This window comes from Microcaecilia unicolor, chromosome 3 (assembly GCF_901765095.1).
Source record: "Microcaecilia unicolor chromosome 3, aMicUni1.1, whole genome shotgun sequence".
Taxonomy (NCBI): domain Eukaryota; kingdom Metazoa; phylum Chordata; class Amphibia; order Gymnophiona; family Siphonopidae; genus Microcaecilia; species Microcaecilia unicolor.
In genome coordinates this window covers 375,825,246-375,847,436 of record NC_044033.1, presented here as the reverse complement: position 1 = coordinate 375,847,436, position 22,191 = coordinate 375,825,246, and the positions used below count along the sequence as shown (strand labels likewise).

General features: G+C 43.3%; 1 protein-coding gene across 2 annotated transcripts in view; it reads right to left on the bottom strand.

The window, feature by feature from the left end:
• Positions 1–7,002: 7,002 nt before the first annotated feature.
• PREB (prolactin regulatory element binding) overlaps positions 7,003–22,191 on the bottom strand; it is a 32,679-nt gene continuing 17,490 nt past the window's right edge. For both annotated transcript variants that reach the window (XM_030198613.1, XM_030198614.1), the window contains exons 5-9: positions 14,819–14,943; positions 12,444–12,617; positions 10,210–10,282; positions 9,720–9,879; positions 7,003–8,814 (exon numbers count right to left, since the gene is read on the bottom strand). In XM_030198613.1, coding sequence (XP_030054473.1) covers positions 8,720–8,814; positions 9,720–9,879; positions 10,210–10,282; positions 12,444–12,617; positions 14,819–14,943 — 627 coding nt within the window. In that variant the 3' untranslated portion in view covers positions 7,003–8,719. The remainder of the gene's footprint in view (positions 8,815–9,719; positions 9,880–10,209; positions 10,283–12,443; positions 12,618–14,818; positions 14,944–22,191) is intronic.

Below are 22,191 nucleotides of genomic sequence, written 5' to 3'. Positions count from 1 at the left end.
GCGAGGACATCCTCAGCAAAACTCAGGTGTCCCTTTCGATTATACCCGTCCACGTGTCTATCTTGCTATGTTTGCAATTTTGTTTCAGTTCTTAATTAACTAAGGGATACTTTCACTAAGCTGCGGTAAAAAGTGGCAGTGTGCCCTTGCGCAGGATTTTCCTGTGCGCTAAGACCATTTTTTACTGCAGCTATTTTTGTATTAATGCTCATGCACTAATGTTGCCATTAGCACTTGGACATTAAAAAAATGTGTGCGCACTTACTCCCACCCATGTTGTAGGCGGTAAGAGTTCTCGCGCCATTCCTGCACTAACGAGATAGTGCAGCTACATTACCAAGCACTAACTGATTAGCACACGAACACCCACTCTCAGCCCCTAGACATGCTCCCTCAAAAAAAAACGAAAATATATTTTTAGTGGGTGCACATTTGACATTTACCGCAGGATGCCTGAGCGCATCCTGTGGTACACTTTTTTAGGCTGCATTAGGTGCACATTCCTTAGCGTCCCTCCGGACCGGCCCAGAATGTGACTGATGGGTTGTGCACGCCTTCCAGCAGGTGGAGACTGAGAAAAAGCTGTGACTCTAGCGAGCCAATAAGAGCCCTTGCCAGCTAGAGAAAGATCCAGTAATCTCAGTCTCCAGCAGGTGGAAGGTGGTGAGCCCTTCAGTCTGTCTTTTTCTATTCTGTACTTTATTTCTCATTGTTTTAAAGGGTTCTTTCTATAGCTGAATTAGTTCTGTGCAAATTAAAAAAAAAAAAAACAACCTGTTTCACAGAGACAGAGGCACCTTGGGGGTGTTGCACTCGGGGGGGGGGGGGGGGTCCGAGTTCCTCCCCCCCATATCCCACCTGATATTTTTTTGGGTGCTGGGCTTCTTTAGTTAATTGGAAAGCTCACATTCTTTAATTTAAAAATTTTTTAAAAGTTCCCTCAAGCTCTTCAGGGGAAGAGCTTTGGAGGCAGAGAGAGGCAGCTATTTAAAAGAAAAAAAGGCCAACCGGTCTACTGAATGCAAACAGAGCCGCGTTTGGGTTTCATTTAAGCAAGCAGGGCAGCTCCTACGTTGTTTTTCCTTTGTTTTTCCTTTGTTTCTTGGCGCCTTTGCTTCTTTGTCGGGTGTTGAACAGCTGACAGCGATGTCAGAAAAACTTTGCCAGTGTTCCGTCTGTCAGCGACGGGTACTTGGCACAAGCGGGGTATGTAAATTCTGCACCGCTGCGGAGGTTTTAGTGGAGCAGGGTGCAGGGACCGTGAGATCGTCAGGGGGGGGGGGGGGGGGGTCCGATTCGGAAACACACTTCGCTTAGAGACCACTCTCCGGGATCAAGCAAGTGACAACTGAGAAAATCTGCTTGAACATTTAGGACCCCTGCCACATGAGCTGCTGATAGTGCTACCAGATGGGCCTCCGCCCACTGAAACAGCAGCAACGCCTCTCGCTCCAATGGTAGGCTCCTCTTCCCTCCTTGCCGATTGATATACGCTACTGCGGTGGCATTGTCTGAAATCACCCGGACTGCTTCGCCTCTCAGAAGATGAAGAAAACCCTGGAGCGCCAGACGAATTGCTCTGGTCTCTAACAGGTTGATTGAGAAAGATTTCTCCTGACGAGACCAGAGACCCTGAGCATACTGTCCCTGACAGTGAGCTCCCCAGCCTTGGAGACTGGCATCTGTCATCACAACTATCCAGCTGGGCTGATCTAGAGGCATACCTTTGGTCAGATTGGCCTCTCGAATCAACTATCGAAGATTGGTCTTCACCTGGAGCGAAAGTGGTAATCTCTGAAGAAGAGAATCCGTCTGCGATGACCATCTCGACAGATGAGACCTCTGGAGAGTCCTCATGTGAGCCCTGGCCCAGGGCACCGCCTCAATCATTGCCGCCATGGAACCCAGAACCTGTAGATAGTCCCTTGCCGACGGTCTCGAATTCTGTAAGAACTGACGAATCAGACTGCAGCTTGAGGACACAGGCCAGCAGAAGAAACACGCGGCCCTGCCTCGTGTCGTACAGGACTCCCAGATACTCTAATGACTGAGAAGGCTGAAGATGGCTCTTCTGCATGTTGATTACCCAACCTAGGGACTGTAAGAATTCTACCACACGAACTGTCACCTGAACACTCTCATGGTAAGACTTTGCCCGGATCAAGCAATCGTCTAAGGATGGACTAAAATGCCTTCTGTTCTGAGAGCCGTAGCTACCACTACCTTGGTGGACGTACAGGAGTGGTCGCAAGTCCAAAGGGAAGAGCCTGAAACTGAAAGTGCTGACTTGGCACTGCAAAATGGAGGAAATGATGTGCAGGACGAATAGGGAAATAAGCTTCTGTAAGATCGAGAGAAGTCAGAAACTCCCCGGACCGGACCGCAACAATGACAGACCGCAAAGTCTCCATATGAAACTAGGGCACCTTGAGAGCTCGATTGACCGCCTTGAGATCTAAAATCGGCCAGAAGGAACCCTCTTTCTTGGGTACCAGAAAGTAAATGGACTAACGGCCTTGACGTTGTTCCGCCAAAGGAACTGGACAAATGGCTCTGAGGTCCAGAAGTCTGCAAAGAGTATTCTCTGACGGCTCCGGCCTTCATGTGAGAACGGCAAGGAGATTGTAGGAAAGCGTCTGACAAAGGAAGAGCAAACTAAGGCGTACCTGTCTCGAATAGCCTCTAGTACCCACTGGTACTAAGTAATCTGGGCCCACCTCCCCTGAAATTGTGCCAATCGAGCACCTACTTGGACTAGAGGCTGGGCCCGCAAACCTTCATTGTTGAGGACGGGAGGAGGAGGAAAGGGAATTCCCTGCCTCCCGACCTCCTCTACGACCTCTCCAAAAGGACTGGAGTGTTGAACCGGAAAAACTCTGTCCGGCCAATAACGACGAAAATCACGGCCTCTACCACGATCGGCAAAATTGCCATGGCCAGAACCTCTGGGACAATCCTCAGGCAACCTTGGAACCTTAGCCTCCTCACCCAGGCTATGCACCAGCTTGTCTAATTCTTCACCAAAACAGAAAACCCTTAAAGGGAAATTTACTAAGCTTGGATTTAGAAGCCGCATCCGCCGACCAGCCACACAGCCAAAGCGTGTGACGGAGCGCGACGGAGAGAGCCATAGACTTAGAAGCAGCCCGAAGCAAATCATAAAGAGCATCTGCCAAAAAAGGCCAAACCCATTTCCAACTTTGCCACTTCAGCATCAACAGCTGAAAGATCATCTGAAGAACGGCCCAAAACTCTTTCTGACCAGCAGAAACAAGCTCTCACTTCCAAGGACCCACAAATTGCAGCCTGCACTGCCAGAGCAGAAACAAAGGAATTCTTCAGCAAGGATTCAATACGGCGATCCTGGGTATCTCGCAGAGCTGTTCCACCGTCCATGGGAACAGTGCTTCACTTGGTAACCACGGAAACTACCGCATCTACTACTGGAGGGCACAAAAGGTCTTTATCCGAGTCAGGAACTGGATAAAGCCTGACCATAGATCTAACAAGTCGAAAACCAGAATCAGGAACCTCTCACTGAGCCTCAATAATATCTCTAATATCTTGATGCATAGGAAAAGAAATACCTGCTCTGCGAATACCCTTAACCAGGAAATCCACCTTTCTAGGCTCGGCCACTTGGACATCCTGATCATCAAAACGCAAAGTAGAAGAAACCTGAGAAATAAGCTCCTGAAGGTCATCTTTATGAAGAATCCTTACCACCGAAGGATCCTCCCCCGCAGGAAGAGATTCTGCTCCATCTTGTGGCTGTTCAAGGTCCTCAGAAAATTGCTCCTCAGGTAACCATGCTTCCTCTTCTAAGGATGGCATTTCCTGATCAGGGGCAAAAGAAAAATCCTGCTCTGCCTCCACAGAATGTCTGACCCGTTTTACAGCCAAAGAGGAGTCCTCTAGAGATCTTTTTCCTGGAGGGTCCACAGAAGCAGCTTTGTGCAGCAGAAAGGCTTGGTACATCGGTACCACAAATTCAGGAAGAAATCCTCCTTCACCCGCTGACAAAACGGGAGTTTGAGCAGTAGGCAGAGGCGCAGCACTCAGTGAGGCATCCAAAATGGCGGCGTTTCCCAGAGTCACATTTTGGGCCAGGCCGGAGGGACGCTAAGGAAGGGTAAATTAGGTATCTGTGTTTTCAGGAGTTGAGATATTTCTTTATTTGGAGCTGTGTTGCTAGTTTTGTAGTTTATTTCTGTATTCAAAAAAAAAAAAAAAAAAAAGGTATTTTTCTGGTTATGTCCTGTCATGCAGGGGCATAATATGTTTGTAGGCACTCACCCTATGTTGGCAATGTGCCAGTGGCTGCTCAGGTTTTTGGATGCACAGATCATTTATTTCTTCTGTGGCATTACTTCTGCTTTGGTACTTTATTACTGGATCTTTCTCTAGCTGGCAAAGGCTCTTATTGCCTCGCTAGAATCACAGGTTTTTTTTCTCAGTCTCCACCTGCTGGAAGGCGTGCACAAACCATCAGTCACATTCTGGGCCAGTCCAGAAGGACTAAAGGAAAGCAAATTAGCAGGTAAGGCCTAATTTACCCTTAATGCAGCTTAGTAAAAGGGTCCCTAATGCACTTTGCACTGAAATTCCTATGTTAGCCTGTACTGAATGGTGATATAAAATCCCTTGCCAATACGTATCATTGATGTATTTAAGTGCCATTAAGAAATAGTGCCATCAGGATACACTTGTTTAAATAATTCTAAAATGGACAACAAAACATTAGAAACAGTACTCGCACACCGCACAAATGGCAAACAACCACTGCGAAGATGATAATGAAACACCAAATAGTTAACGATGGTGCTATTGAAACTTTAATCAAAACAAGGCATGACTTAACACGGGCCTGTGTTTCTGCCTCCCGGCCTGCATCAGGAGTCCGATGCCATTGATGGTTCAAAACTTGGGTTCTTATGCACCATAAATGTCATTGGTCACTAAATGTTGGCAGGCTAAACACCCTCACTTTTATCGCCACATTCACTCATCGAGCTAAAGACAAACTCTCTGGTCCAAACTTGGGACCAGAGAGTTTCTCTTTAGCTTTTTCTGAAACATCAGTGGCCCCAGGAGCCTGAAACACAGGCTCGTGTTGAATCATACCTTGTTTTGTTTAAAATTTCAATAGCACCATCATTGACTATTTGGTGGTTGTCACCTTCACTGTGGTTGTTTGAAATAATTCTAAACCATTATGTAGATTATGATGCCTGAAAAGGTGACCAAGCACGTCTCACACCACACAACAAAGGTGCGCTAAACATGGGCATACGCCATCAAGGTAGACCGTTTGTGACCCTGCAACAAGGTAGTTAGCACTACCTCCTAATAGCCCTTTTTCCTCAAACGTGCCCACTCAAGAGCCAGGCTGTAAGTCCAAAGCAGCAGGGATCCTCTATCTGAGCCAGCCTCTGATGAAGAAGTCCGGGAAGAACCGGGAGCCGAAGGGGCGTTTCCATGAGAAATTGCAACAAGTCTGCATACCAAGGGCACCGGAGCCACCAGAATGATAACCCACCCAATCAAGGGCCAAGGGGGGAAAAATATATACATGTGTCTGCTAGCCAGGGCTGAAGGGCCTCTAGTTCAGCAGACCTGGTCTCCATTTTTCTGCTGAAGATGAGCACTTTGGCATTCGCCTGGGTTGCCAGGAGGTCCATAGATGGCGTGCCCCATTTCTGGCAAATCAACCAAAACGCCTCTGCAGACAGTTCCCATTCTGCTGGTTCCAGGGTACAACGGCTAAGAAAAGCCGCCTGCACATTGCTCTATCCTGCAATGTGTGCTGCCAACACAGCAGGTGAGCTTCCGCCCACCGGAGACGATCTGCCTCGGCCGCTACAGCTGGGCTCTAAGTGCCACCCTGATGACTGATATAAGCTACCACAGTCATGTTGTTCGAAAATACATAAACCTCCTTACCAGTCAACAAGGTCTGAAACACCTGCAAGGGGTTCATGACCACCTGGAGCTCCAAGTGATTGATCGGCCAAGCTGCTTCCATCAACAAGTTCCCTGCGCATAGTGGCAAAGACAATAAGGTCCCCAACTGGACCACGACTACCCACTGTGGGGCTGCTGGAGACATGCCTTTCAGCAAGTGGGGCTCATGAAGTCATCAGGTCATACTGCGCCATACTTGGGGAAGCCACGGCAGCTGTTGACGATAATCCTGAGAGACTGGCAACCATCTGCTCAGAAGCGAGACAAGAGGCTACATGTGAGCCCTGGCCCACGGTACTACATCCAGGGTCGCTGCCATGGAGCCCAAGAACTAAATGTAGTCCCAGGCCCGGGGATTCGACAACCACAGAAGATTGGAAATCTGAGAACGGAGCTTGACCATCCGCTCCTCTGGCAGGAAGGCACGTCCCAGAGACATGTCGAAGTGAGCCCCCAGGTAGTCCAGTGAGAAAGGAGACAAAAAGCATTCTACACCCGCTCAACTAAAGCAACCATCTACCTTTTGCCTATCCTCCACAGGCACAGACTCACTCCAAAATATGTATCCTGGCCTATGTGTAGGGAGCTAGGTTTAATTCTTTCTTCAGTGATAAGAACCCAGAAATCTGAGGTGATTCTTCCCAACACTGTAAAAAAAAAATGGGTACCACCTCAGATTTCAATTTCTACCACAAACTGGCCTTGTCTTGATCCCAGATGCCTCAAGCCCATATCCAACTGCTTCAACAGGTGGTCACGAGCCTTTTAAAGTCTAACACACGTCGGTTCTAGTTCAGTAAAGGAACCAAGGAAAAAAAAAATATCACAACTAAGCAATCACATATGCACAAAAGAGAAACCAGGGAAAGTCAGTCAGTGTTACCTGTGTTTTCCTTTCAAACATTCAGTAATCATTTTCATGGTTAGTCTGTATGCTAATCATTCAAGGTAAAAATGTCATTTTTAAATAAAGAAAAAAAATCCATAGCATCCCTTCACCAGACTCACATCAGCAATGATAACAAGAAACACTGTCGGTTATCTTTTCTGATTTCTTTATTACAAATGTTGCACAACAGAACTTGCTGCAATAATCTTCCACTGGGGAAAGACATAAAATATACAACTGGATCACATCTTCACTTGTGCAAGTTTCCAAGAAACCACAGTTGAAGAACAATAGGGTAAAATAAGGAAGCAATATATTAGTTTAAGACTATAGCATTTATTTCCGAGATTCTCTACTTCATAGATAAAAGGGACAAGGCTAAAAGCTGTTATTCCATAAAAATTTCCTATTTTCATTCTTTACTGAAATGTCTAGAAAAGAATCAGATCTTTAAGAATGAGGAACTGGCAGCAGAACCCCAATCTCCAAAGGTCAGGAATCCCAGATACTATCTGAGGGAGGAAAAGGCTGGGAAGCTCAGGGAACATTAAAATATATATATTTTTTAAATTCTGCTTGTCTAAAATTGTGAACTTTCCAAAATGTGTTTACTTTCCTGATGCATTTTTTTTCCTTGCCATGTTCACAGTATGTGCTTACTATACTCCAATGCGGAAAATCAGTGAAAACAAGCCACTAGTCATGAGAAGACAGAGAACTGAACACCTGCAAGGTAGGAAGAAAGGGTTAAATATTTTATGCAAGATAAAGAAAACAAGAATTTAGAAATGAAGAGTGAGGAAAAGAGGTATTATAAATGGCAAAACACTACCATCAACATCCCTTAGCAAGGCTTAGGTTTATTTTAAGTTACTTTGTAGTTTATCCTTCAATTTTAGCCAATTTCTTAAAGCAAGCAATTTTAACAAAACTGACAATGCTGGTTATGCCGAAACATGTGCTTCTCCCATGCATTCAGTGACCCAACTAAGAGCAGCACGTGTCTCCTCAGAGGCAGTAGGTGACAAAATCTCAGTCCCAAAAGATAAGTCAATTAATAGAGAGGGAACCATGAAAGAGCAAACTCTGGTTTTTCCAAGAAAAGGCAAGGCAATAGCTAGAGCTGAACAATAAGAATGGCAGTAGATGGTGTATGCAGTATTAAAATAACTGAAAGCTAACAGAATACCAAGAAATGTTTTTTTGGCAACTTCTGCCAGAGTTTCATAAAAAGACAATGGATATAGTTCATTGTTATGATTCTGTCATCTAGTGTCCCAAAATCAAATGAATGAGCAAAGGAAGCTTTTTATATTCTCTATCTACAGAACACACATGGACTGAAAGAAACTTTTCCGATAGAGAGGGACACCTTTTTAACCCAAGAGGGAAAGATTCAATATGCTATCTGGAGCCTTGGACTGATAGCAGGGTAGCTCTTGAACAAAGGAAAAGAACTTAACTACTTTTTCTTTAAATCACTAATTAGACTTCATTGTTCCCCTGTCCTCCAGCACAGCTGGGTTAAAATTTCAGACATAACTGAAAAAGTAAAAATCATCCCACATGTCGCAAATTCAGTCTCTGTTGAAATCCTCTTCTCATTTTCAAGTTGTAGTAGAAGTGATGCAGGATGCCAAGATTTCCTCATGAAACCACATAGAAATGTGAAGTAGAGAAAACAAGGGGTGAGACAGAGACTGAACTAACCTGTAGATCTGATCATGGCCCCCTAATTTACCAGTTATACTTATCCTGCCCTATTCCTCTGGGGGGGTTTCCCCATTTGGATATCAAAAGTCAGACGTGATGCTGCAAGAAAGAATCAGAAGATTGTTCAGATCATCACACCGCTTCCTGAGTGTCCTATAAAAATCCTGGGAAGATGTGCTGCAGCAGCAGAACAGCAGCAATGATCATCATGGCACACAACACTAACAGCAGCCAAACTGGGAACATATCTGTGAACAAACAAGAAAGATTTCCATTGGTTTTGTGATAGACGGTCTATCTTTGTACCATAAAAGCTATGTAAGCAATATTTATATTCAAAATCTCCTGAAACTGTCCAATAAAGTTACATTTTGGCTGATCCCTTCTACCTTGTCAACATGCTTTTGTATATATTACCTCCAGAAGTGAACACATTTCTCAGTGGGGGGTTTCTCCTAAAAATACTGTTATGTTGCCCAGTTTCTAGGAAGAAGTGAGAGCATAATTTTTTGGTCCTGAAGGTTCATCTTGCTTCTTAAGGTTTCAAGCACTATCAAGTACTTGTGTTTGTGGGGCTGTAGTGCAAAGAACCTTTTCTCTAAACTAACCCCCCATTTTCCCAATTTTATCCTCTTTCCTAGCCACCACAGTGACAGACCTTAATAAAGGGCAAAACCAAAATGGCTCTCACCAGTATTCCCAATGAGTGCATCTTGAATCTGGCTACTAGCTGTTGTATACTGGGATTTCCTTATACCCTTGGGCTGTGAACAGTCAACATGCCCAAGGAGCAGAAGTTGGTTTGGAAATTAAATCCAGATCTCCCATACGACAACAAGCACTGCTGCCACTGAACATCAGGACTGCCTCCTGATTGCCAATTTCACCATAACCTTAAAAACAAAAAATTATATGTATATATATATATATATATACACACACACATACTGGTACCTAATCCTCTCAGGAGGATATACCAGTAATGCTGAAGTGCACGTGTGTTTTATTACATACCAACTGGGGCAAACACCCCAGATCTCGCAAAGAATTTGAATACTGTAAGAACACATGTATTCTAAAGCAATATGTAACATAATGCTGATATCCTAAGTATAATTTCGGACGGAGCATGGAATATTTCAGATGAACATACACCGGCTGGGAATAAGATGCAGTTTGCAGCAACTGTCCACAGCCACACTCAGCAAGGCAGCTTCATTATCTCCCATGAGCTCTCTTCCACGACGTGTTTCCGGTAGAAAAGTAACATCTGTCACCACGATGCCATGGGCTTCCTTTACATAGTATACCTTCTGAGGGACACAAGAAGAGAAAGCAGTACTTCAGCTAAAATCATACTGCTTTAATGACTCAAATGGCTACTGGAAACAAAAGAGCCTCCTGGGAATAGTTGCTGAGCGGGGGTTGTCAAAATGCAATGCCACCCTCTGAATGCGTCCAATGGAAAAAGGACAGAATCCACTCGCATCAGATTTTAAAAAATGGACATATCACGGGCACTGATACGTCTCAACATAAAATTAAGGCTAGTGTTATTGACTGCACTGAATTAAATTCAATGAAGCTACACCACAAGAGCTATGAAACTCTTGGCAGAAAGCAGATTTAGAAGATAAGTGTACCTGGAGGGAGAAAGCGATGTAGATGGCGACTGATCCCGTCACTGTGCCCAAACCAAGAAACGTTCCAGAGTCACTAAAAAGAATGAAGACATGATTAAATAGCAGCGATAGCCATCCTACTCACCTTCTGATCCAGTTTCCTCCAGAACTGATGCAGCTGTTAGAACACCAGATTAGGAGTAACAGGCTGATAAGACCAGAATGACAGTATTTAAAATATTTCAGAAACCTGCTACCCATTAACATACTAAAAATACTGACAACCCAACTTAATTTGGGGGGGGGGGGGGGGGGGGGGAGGGGTGAAGGCTCTCAAGGAATGCCGAGATACTGCGGTCTGGAGTTGTTGTTTTTTTCCTTCCAGGATTGTGTCAACCTCTCACATTAGTTTTCTAAATAATTGTCTGTCTCAGGACAACTGGGGTTATGTGATTCTAAGTGAAAGTAAACTGGATAGACCACATGGGCCTTAGGCTCTCTCTCTACCATTGTATATGTCTCTATATACTTGTACTGTGTTAGCTAAGTGTGTCGGCCCCAGAGATGGTCCTATTGAACCGAGCACAGTGCTTAAAGCCACTGGAACTTTGATGACATGGAAGGGAAAACAGCCGTGGCTATATCAAATGAGACTACGGTGATATAAAAAGGGACAGATCACCAAAAAATGGAAGGGGATTTACCCGACTGATGCTTAAACCTAAGAGGGCCTTGTGAGCCCGAGAGAAATAAAGGAAACTTCAAGAAGGGCAAATAAATCTAAAAAAATGTAAGGTAAGTCATTGAAAAAGTGTCCCAGAGAAGAAGAAAAAGAAAAAAAAAAAAACAGCAATGGAAGGCACTTCAAAAACAATGATGCTATGCACATGTGCAATGGCAGCACTACCATGAGCTCTTAAAGCTGTATTACACTGGGCAGTTTTCCACACCGGGCACCGTGCACGACGTCCCCCACATGTGAGAATTAACTGGCCTATTTGTCCTCTGAGAAACAGTTATTTACTCTATTAACGTGATCTTGTAATCTCTTAGATCCCCCCTCCCCCGTCATCATGTTACCATATTGCACAGACAGTAATCTCTTTTTTTATCTTAACATTTATCCTTATTAAGGATGCACTCCTTTAGTTGTGATCTCTCTCACTAGGCCCCAATTTCATACACACGTTACTTCATCAGGAAAAACTATCAAGTCTTTACACCATACATTGCGTTTAGGACAGTGCAAAAGATATTAAACAAAATCACACCCCTTTTAGCAATCTCCAACTCCAAAAAAGAAAATTCCCTATAGAGTAATAAAAAGGAAGCAAAGGTGATTTTATGATAAGCAATTTTCGCACCAATCAAGGAGGTTCCTTTTCTTTGCAACAAATCCTATTAGTGTGTTGACCTTGTGGGTCCTTCTGCACCAAGTGGACGTAGGGCCACACAAATTCCACAATTGTTCCTGCCATGGTCAGCAAGTGAAATCACCAGCATGAAGGACTTTTTTTCTCCCAAACTGAAATTTCTTCAGTTCGAAACCCAGAACTAGTAGCACTCTATCACAGGGTATAAAAAGCTGTAGCACAGCTAAGTCATTAAACTTCATTAAAAGTCAATTATAAGAAAAGAATCTTCTGGCAGAGATCAATACTACTACTAATTTTAGTTGCCAGATCGTATTTTAAGGAGCTAATAATCCAGCTGAAACAAAATATTCCAACCACAGCAGCGCTGCGTGCGTCTGGTAGCGCTATATAAATGCCAGAGCTGGTGGTGGGAGGCGGGGCAGACTTATATGGTCTGTGCCCTGAAAAAGACAGGTACAAATCAAGGTAAGGTATACACAAAAAATGGCACATGTGAGTTTATCTTGTTGGGCAGACTGGATGGACCGTGCAGGTCTTTTTCTATCATCTACTATGTTACTATGTTCACGTCAAGAGCTAGTCCAAAATGAACGTAATGTATTGTATTTTTGCTTCTCTCATCTGAGCTTTTTCTCATCTCTCTTTTTGGCTTGCAATAAGCCTAAAATTATTTTTACACAGCTTACATTTAGTGTAAAACCACTGAACATTTGTTGGCCAAGATAAAGCAAGCTATTAATGCTCCCTCCATGTTTCATCACCTGTCAAGTACATGGGTTGGACAAACACAAATCACTAATTACTCCTTATTTCCCAAAGATACAGAATGGGGAAAAAAAAAGCCTTAATCAAATGGGTTTTTAGTCTAGTTTGACAAACCTGACTGACAGACGAGAAATGACTTCATTGCCACATGGCTGTGTAAGTAACGCCAAATAATTCTTGCCATCCCATTTAGTGATGTAGCAGGAAAGAGGTTTGCGCTCCCTTTTGTAGGGAATTTGGACAGTATATAGCCGAAGGGCGTCCTTGTTATCCTCCACCTTACCAAACCTAGAGGAAAATAAAAAGCAAAATCAGTCATCTTTTCTTGCTATAATATTAAGAGATCTATAGAAAGAAAGGATATAGACTGTGGGCACAGGGAACATGTAATAAAGAATATGATGTTTTAGGAGTGCTTCACCTACCTACTAAAATTAAAATGAAAAAGAAGCATGACTATTCACAACAACCTTGAAGAATACCATTTCCTCCAATCATGTCTGTCCCCTGTTCCCCTTTAACTGATTTATATCCTGATGTGCAGGGCACTCTTCCCAGGAAATGAACCAGATGTAACACTTCACTAAATGCTGGACTAGGAACTTACATGTTCTCAATAACCCAATGGCAGTAGCACTCCACCTGACACATGCTTCGTTTAAAATCAGGAAACCCACAGGAAGAAGAAATGTGTGACCACAGCAACTGAGTGCTCCAGTGCGCTGCCTAGTGAAAAACTGTAGTGAGCAAAAACCCGAGGGAATGGTACAGTTTAGGGGGTGAAGAACTTTTGTGCACGAAAAAGGAGCAGGACTAGGGTGTGATTGCATGTGATGATCTTAAGGTGGTCAAACAGGCAGAAAAGGCAATGGCCAATGCTAGAAGGATGCTTGGGTGCATAGGGAGAGGAATGGCCAGTAGGAAAAAGGTGATGATGCCCCTGTATAAGATTCTGGTGAGACCTCATTTAGAATATTGTGTACAATTCTGTAGACCGCATCTTCAAAAAGATATAAACAGGATAGAGTCGGTCCAGAGGGCGGCTACTAAAATGGTCAGTGGTCTTCCTCATAAAGCGTATGGGAACGGACTTAAAGATCTCAATGTGTATACTTTGGAAGAAAGGCGGAAGAGGGGAGATATGACAGACATTTAAATACTATGCAGCATAAAACACAGGAGGCGAGTCTCTTTCAATTGAAAGGAAGTTCTGGAATGAGGGGGTATAGGATGAAGGTGAAACGGGATAGACTCAGAAGTAGCCTGAGGAAATACTTCATAGAAAGGGTGATGAATTCATGGAACTTCCCAGTGGAAGTGGTAGAGATGAGAACAGTAACTGAATTTCAAAGAGTTTGGGACAAGTACATAGGATTTCTCTAGGGGGGAGTAGATGGCATGGATAGGTAGACTGGATAGGCCATATGGTCTTTTATCTGCCTACATTTTTCTATCCTTAGCGAACAGATGCCAGTAGTTTGACATTTCAATTTCTGTTCCACAAGAGAACTTCTGCCTAATGCCATGATTGAAAACATTCATTGAACAGCAAAAAAGTAGCGAGATCAACACGACACTCCCAAGACACCGTGGGTACGAGTAATTAAAATGTTTTATTAAATGAAAGTAAAAAAAAAAAAAAAAAAAAGACTCGACACGGAGCTGTGTTTTGGCTAAAAAACGCCTGCTTCAGGAGTCTGTTGTGTAGACCAATAAATGGAACACCGTAGGTGAGGTAGCAAAATCAAGCCTTTAACTGGAACTGAAAAACAACCGCAGTGTCGCTAAAACTAGTTGCCTCCACGCAACTAGTTTTAGCGACACTGCGGTTGTTTTTCAGTTCCAGTTAAAGGCTTGATTTTGCTACCTCACCTACGGTGTTCCATTTATTGGTCTACACAACAGACTCCTGAAGCAGGCGTTTTTTCGCCAAAACACGGCTCTGTGTCGAGTCTCATTTAATAAAACATTTTCATTACTCGTACCCACGGTGTCTTGGGAGTGTCATGTTGAACTCGCTACTTTTTTGCTGTTCCTTGTTTATCCACGTAGCAGATCCAGTTTCTCCACTTTTAGTTTTTGGGTTTTTTTTAAACATTCATTGACAGCTGTCTCTCTGAAGTCCTGTAGGGTTGTTTATTTATTGGGATTTATTAACCGCCTTTATGAAGAAATTCACCCAAGGTGGTGTACAGCATTGTTATATTTTGCCCATATCATAGGTTGATCATCACTATCTTGGCTCACAGCATCTATACAGCTTCTCATAACTGAAGTATAGATTCTCTTATCTACTATCCCTAAGATAGCACCATTTGTTTACTGACCCCTCAGCACCAGGTATCAAGGACCGCTTCTTCTGTCTCTTGATCCAAAAAGGCCCACGAGTTGAGGGTAGTGTTTTTGAACACTGCAGAACAGATGCTGGAATCAATAAGACCTAACAGCAAGTGATCTGTATAGAGAAGACATTGCTGAGACAAACTTACCTGCAAGCTTGGTATCTGTATACTCTGTCTGCGACTGCTGGAAGGTTTTCATTCCATCGCAAGCCAGTCACCAACTGATCTTTCTTCCATACACAGCACTGAAAATCATGTCCCACCGTCACTATCTGGCAAGAGAGAGGGCCAATAAAAGGTAAGAGAAAGGTTTCTTGGAATCTGTTTGACCATAAAGGGCAAGTGACTACAGATAACAGACCAAGCTTTCCTCACCATTTATCTTTCAGCTACAGATGATAAAAACGCATTTATTCTTTTAACCAAGGAAAATTTAAAAAATTGCCTAGTTTTAGAAATATGTATATATCCACTAATGATTCTTCCTAAATATAGGGCAAAACCCCTCCTCCCATATTTTTATATTTTATTTCTGCTGACCTTACTCCTGGATGAAAGAAAATGAGCAGGCAGTGGTCCTATATTCAACAACATGAGCCTGAAGAGAGGGGGGAGAGGGCAAGTGACTGCACTGGCCTACAAGGACTGGAAGAGGAAAGAGATGCCTTCATTCAGCATTCAGATATGATTTTTATTCTTATGCCAGTTACTTCTCCTCAGCAGGGCAGATGCCACCTCCTCACACCCTGGCAGCAGAGTTAAACAGGCCAGCAGCAGCCTATTCACTACTAACACATCACCTTTACCCTGCACCCTCCCCCCCCCCCCCCCCCCCCCCCCCCCCATTACAGTGCACCTCCGACTGACCCTTCCATGGCAGTCTGACTTTTAACTATAGGCCCCGATGCTGGTGGCTGGCTGGCTGTCTCCTCCCCCCCCACCCAGGCCTGCTTGAAGGTTTGTGTTGTGTATTTATTTTTAACAGCCTGGAACTTGGGCAGGGGTAGAAGGAAGAGAAAAAAATAGAGTTGGGAAAAGATGGTTTATGAGCCTGGGAGGAATAGTAAAGGAAAGAGAAGGGTTAAATTATCAGGGATGGCTGAGACTCATGATGTATTTTTACAACATTTCTGGGGGAATTCTGAAAATAATTCTGTATCTTTGCACAAGTAGACTTTTCTATATTGCATATTAAAATTACTTTTAACAGGGTGATTAATTTGTACACAAATTTTAAAAAAAGCTTTTGTACAGAAATTCCCCCAGAACTATAACTTGTATACAACTTCCACCAGCCTCCCCCTTGTTCTCCTCCTAGACTGCCTTCTGAAATATAAAATTCCTCAACATAGAGCAAGTCCATTCAGTTGAGTCTGTTCTTTCCTCCCATCAGGTTCTCAGTTTTTACACAGGTCAGCTATGCATATTTCAAACAGTATGTGACTTGGGAGGAGAGAGCAGTGTGCATCTACTACATGGTTGGAACATTAAACTGCAGTATTGGGAATGGAATGAACTCCCGTGACAACCAGACTGACATCAATAAGCACTGGCAGGCAGAGATAGGATTTGAGGACTACTGTGTCATATGGCTGTAGGTGTGCGCCTGAAGGGGCACACCACCAGAAGCCCTATGGAACCAGGAAAAGGGTTTATTTAAAAAAAAAAAAAAAAAAAAGATCTGCACAAGATCCTTCAATGGATTCTCTACCCTCATCTCCCCTTACATTCCCCACCCAAAACCTCTGCTCACAGGACAAATCCCTCCTCTCAGTACCCTTCTCCACCACCACCAACTCCAGGCTCTGTCCTTTCTGCCTCGCCTCACCCTATGCTTGGAATAAACTTCCTCAATCCTTGTGCCAAGCCCCCTCCCTACCCATCTTCAAATCCTTGCTCAAAGCCCACCACTTCAATGTTGCCTTCGCCACCTAACCTTTATATCTATTCATGAAATCTAGACTGCCCCTATTTGACTGACTCTACATTTGTCCTTTAGATTGTAAGCTCCTCGAGCAGGGACTGTCCTTCTATGTTAAACTGTACAGCGCTGTGTAACCCTAGTAGCGCTTTAGAAATGTTAAGTAGTAGTAGTAGTTTCCCAGAAACATGATTTGCAACTGTTTCTCAGTTAAACTGGCTTGCAGGTGAGGTATTATGGGAAACAGGAAGGTCAAATTTAAGAACTTCATGATGATCTCTCCTAAAGTTAATTGGTCCTATGGATAAACATGTACAGGCTGGGCCTGTGGGCACTAATGGGTCTAGGTGTTTTGAGTCATCTTTGTCTGAGCAGAGTTCCTCCTTGAGCCCTGGAGATACAGCCACACCACATCAACCCATGATTCCTCCAGGAGGCCTGGGCTTTCTTTAATTGCCTTGATGGAGTCACACCCAGTGCTCACTTTTCAAAACTCACAAACTAGTAGCAATGACGGACGCTGAAAAACCTATTTCAGGTGACAGTTTTTGAGGGTCACTAGACACAGCGAAGGTGACAGATGCCAATGACCAAAATATGAAGATAAGATTGTTAACTTTGATTGACAGAATCAAGACAACACGAGCGGGATTTCACCACAAGGCCTTCCTCAGGAGTCTAAAAATAGACAAATATATGAAAATTTTAAGAATATTAAGAACACTAAACAAATATATGCATAAAAGAATATATAAAAAAACAAACATAACATCAAAAGGAAACTTCTAAATAAATATATGGTAATAAATAACATTGCTAAAAAAGGATTAAAAAAAAAAAAAAATACAGAGAACCCAAAGAGTAAACAATTTGAAAATGTATATTAAAGCAAGGATAAAAGGACATACGATGAAACCAAAATCATGCACTCCAGAGATATAGCTCAATTTACATTAAATAGGATACATTGACAGAACACATTGGTTTTATCATTTTTATCAATTTTAGTATATTTTCCATGTACCTATTAGTTTTTTCCATAGGTTCTGTCAATATATCCTATTTAATGTAAATTGAGATCTCTCGTTTTAGTCCTCTTCTCTTTGTTTTAGTATACATTTTCAAATTGTTTAATCTTTGGGCTCTCTGTACTTTTATCCTTTTTTTAATTTTATATATTACCATGTATTTAGATGTTTCTTTTTGATGTTATATATTTTTTTACAGTTTAATATATTTTTATGCATATATTTTTTGTGTTTTTAATGTTCTTAATGTTCTCATATATTAATTTGTCCTATTTATAGACTCCTGAGGACGGTCCTGTGGCCGAAACACGACTCGTGTTAACAGTTATCAATCACACCTTCAAATTTTGGTCACTGTCATCTTTGCTGTGTCTGGTGCTCTTTGCCCTGTGGAGGACAGTTCTTCTGTGTTTTCTTGTGCAACCTTTTAAGGGTCAACCATATGCCAAAAGGGATCTGGATCTTCAATTAACACTGGGCTCTGATAAAGTCAGCTGGTCTTCTCGGCCAAAGCACCAGAAGACTACTAGAAGATACACCAGATCTGCATACCAAAGATGAGGAGGCCAATCCAGAGCTAGTAGAATCACTAGGAATGGATATCCCACTATCTCATGAACCATTCAAGCTATAAGTGGCATTTGGCGGAAAGACATACAGATGTTTCAGTCAGGGCTGCACAAGAGCATCCAGTCAACACCCCCCCCCCCCCCAGTTCCTTTCTGCTACTGCAACCTCGTGGGGTGGGGGATGCATTCCACTGCAACCTCGTGGGGTGAGGACTGTAGCCAACAAAATACTCTATACTAACACTCCTTCCAATTTGGCCACTTTGATCATTCCTTACACACCCTCCCGTACCCTTTGTTCACTCATTGGTAATAGGCTCATTTTACTTCACCCCTCAAAGGCTTGATAGAAGTCCATTCAGTCGTCATATTTTTTTCTTTCTTGCACCCACCCTCTGGAACTCGCTTCCGCAACACTTGTGACTTGATGACTCTTATTCTTCATTTCAAGCATCACTATGTCTTTACAGTAGCCTTTGGACTCTAATGTCCATTGCAATGAGGAGAGTTTAATGAGGGGAGGAAACTCAGTTTATGACAATCTCAGCTTTTAATGGACTAATCCTTGTAGGCTGTGGTTTATTTAATCTGAGTTCAATTTTGAATGAGTAATTCTGTTTGTAAATTTGTTTGACTGGGCTTGAGTGATTGGGCTTTCCTATTTATTTTTGGCATGCCTTTTCAATTTTTAGTTTTGTTTTTATGTTAATGTAAACTGTTTCTGTTTGGGTTCATGAGAGGCGGTATAGCTAACTCAAAACGATAAACCCCACACGGTTGAAAACAGGTGAAAGCCTGCTGGTCAAGGCTCCCGTTCTCCTGGGTCCAACAGATGTCTCCTGAGGCAATATGCACAGCCATTATCACCAAGAGATGATCAACTGCCCTACCACCAAGCTCAATCTCCAAAGACATTATTGCATTGCTCATTTTCCCTTCCCTATTTGTTCATATGCCCTACACTGCTGTGGCTTTGTCAAACATTCACACTGCTTTTCCCGCTAGACAGAACAGAATGCATAGTAAGACCAACCAAACTGCTCTCATCTCTAAATGACGGATATCCCATAATGCTTCCTATCTTGACCAACATCCTTCCCAAGGCAAAGGGCACCCCCAATCTTGGAGACAGGAATCAGTCATCACTACTGTTCAGCCCAGAGGAACGCCCATCAGACGTGGGAGAGACCATCAAGCTAGCTACCTCTTGAGAGATGGGGACTCTGCCAGAAACTTGTAAACCTGGACTGGCCACTGCTGGAAACAGGATATGGGGCTAGATGGACACTTGGTCTGACCCAGTAAAGCAACTCTTATGTTCTTATGATGCCAAAAGCGAAGACAAGCCTCAAACTGCTAAGAGGGGACCACCTCATGAGCAATATGAGTTAGTGCCATGGTCAAGGGCTCACACAAAGCTACTCCATTTTCACCAGCACTGCCATGGAGCTGAAAATCTGAAGATGATCCCAAGCTACTGGTGCCTGCACTGCACAAATGGCTCTTAACTGATCCAGAATCTTGCTTACTCTCTTGTGCAAGAAAAACAGCACCAATTTAAGTGTTGAAGCAGAACCCAAGGTACTCAAGGACTTGTAGGGGATCCAAAAACTCCTCTAGTGAAGTTCACAACCAAAAAGAAGAGTTGCAAGAAATATTAATCTGGTCATGGCCTCCAAAGAATCCAACTTGGAGTTGGCTCAGATGAGCCAATTGTCCAAGTAAAAGTGAAACCGAATCCCTTCTTTGCACAAGAATGCCAAAATAAATGGAACAGCCTTCAACTAATGGTGCTGCCCAGCACACAAAATCTTAGACAATCACCTGTGATGGTCCCTGATGGGTATAAGAAAATGATTTTTGGGCAAGTCGAGGGAGGTCAGGAATTCTGTGAGCTGAACCACAGGGGTACATCATAAAAGTGTTTATGAAGTGTTTGAGAAAGGTGCAAACGAGAGCATAACAGTTCTGAAATCACAAAGACGCACTGATCTGAGGCGATAAGGGTCCACTCCTACAGGTAAAGTCTGCACTTCATCTGCATCTCAGCAGAGAGGACCCACTGATCCTCACTAGGGAACTTTGAAGTGGAAGATGGAGAGAAAGGGACTCCACCTCTGATCTACTGGCACTACAAAAGCAGCAACCATTTTGTAAGCTTGTAGAGATCAAGAACCTTTATTGGACATCCGGGAGTCGCCTGAATCCTTGGGCTGAGATGTACCACTCAGCGCCTTAGTTGAATGGGCCCTGCCTTCTGACAATGTTAAAAAATGCTTGATATACCACCTTTCCACCAGGCAAACAAAGCGGTTCACAAATTTAAACAATTTAAAATAAAAGGAACTACAATACTGATGAGTAACAGGAGAAGAGAGGAAAAAAATGCAGGAAGAAAAAAGAAAATATCAAGAGACAAGAGCATCTCTGAGCCAAGGCAACCCTGACTGTCTCATGATCCTATGAGGAGCACAAGGGAGAATAGGTAGGTTTTAAAAGCGAGACTGAATTTCATCTCCACTACTTCACACCTTTTCCGTGAAGAAGTATTTCCTCAGGATACTTCCGAGTCTATCTCCTTTCACCTTTATCCTATGCCCACTCATTCCACAGCTTCCTTTCAATTGAGAGAGATTCGCCTCCTCTGCAATTATGCTGCGTAGTTATTAAATGTCTCATCATATTTCCCCTCTTTCTTTCAAAGTATACATTTTGAGATTTTTAAGTCTGTCCCCAGATGCTTTATGACAAAGACCACTGACCATTTTGAATGAGTAGCCATCCTCTGGACCAACTGCATCCTGTTTATATCTCTTTGAAGGTGCAGTCTCCAGACCTGTACACAATATTCTACATGAGGTCTCAGCAGTCTTACACAGCGGCATCATTTCCTCCTTTTTCCTACAGGCCATTCCTCTCCCTATGCACCCAAGCATCCTTCTAGCTTTCGCCTTGACCTTTATACCCATTAGGCCACTTTAAGATCACCACTTATGATCACACCCAAGGCCCGTTCCTCTTCCATGCACAAAATTTCTTCACCCCTGAGAACTGTGCCGTTCCCTCAGGTTTTTGCAGCCTCGCATTTAAGCATTAGATTTTAGCTGCCAAATTTCAGACCGTTCCTCTAGCTTCGTTAAGTCCTTCCACATGTTATCTACACCATCAGGGGTGTCTACCCTATTGAAAATATGAGTATCTCCGCAAAGAGCCAAACCTTACCAGACAGCCCTTCAGCAATATCCCTTACAAAAATGTTAAAAAGAACTGTCCCAAGAACCAACCCTTCCGCACCACCACTGGCAACATCATTTTCCTCAGAATGAGACCACTGGCAACATCATTTTCCTCAGAATGAGCTCCATTTACCACTACCCTCTGTGGTCTTCCACTCAACCCTTTGATAGATGGACATCATCTAGAAGGGGTGTGCCATGATCATGACGATGGGCACGGGAAAGGATTCAAATAGAAGCCTAGCATCACCTAAATCTTTTTACAAGTTTTATGAGATGCTCTCCAAAGGGAAGACAACTCCGAAAAGGAAGCTTGCTCAAACAAGATTTTTTGAAGCTGAATCTACCAACCAATTTTGCAACCAAAGCCTGCGCTGAGCTTCTACCACCAAGGCAACCAATCTGGAACAAATGTGAATCAAATCAGATTACATCCATCAAAAGCAAAGCACCAGACTGCAGGACAGTCACCTCCAGTAAGTCTGGGAGTTGCTGAACCCAGCAACTCACAGCCCAAACTACATAGCCCCCACAGACAGCTGCCTGGACACCAAGGACTACAGAACTGAAGGCTTGCTTAGGGAGTAGCCCCACCTTCCTGTCACAAGTCTTTAAGGGCAAAATCTTCCACTAGGATTGTGATTTTAATCATCATTGCTGTCACTAGGCATCCAGTTTAGGAGCGCTAAAAGATAAGCTAAGTGTGTCTGGGAAAGGTTGTACACCTATTCATCAATTTGGAGGCTCTCAGGACTAAACCCAGAGC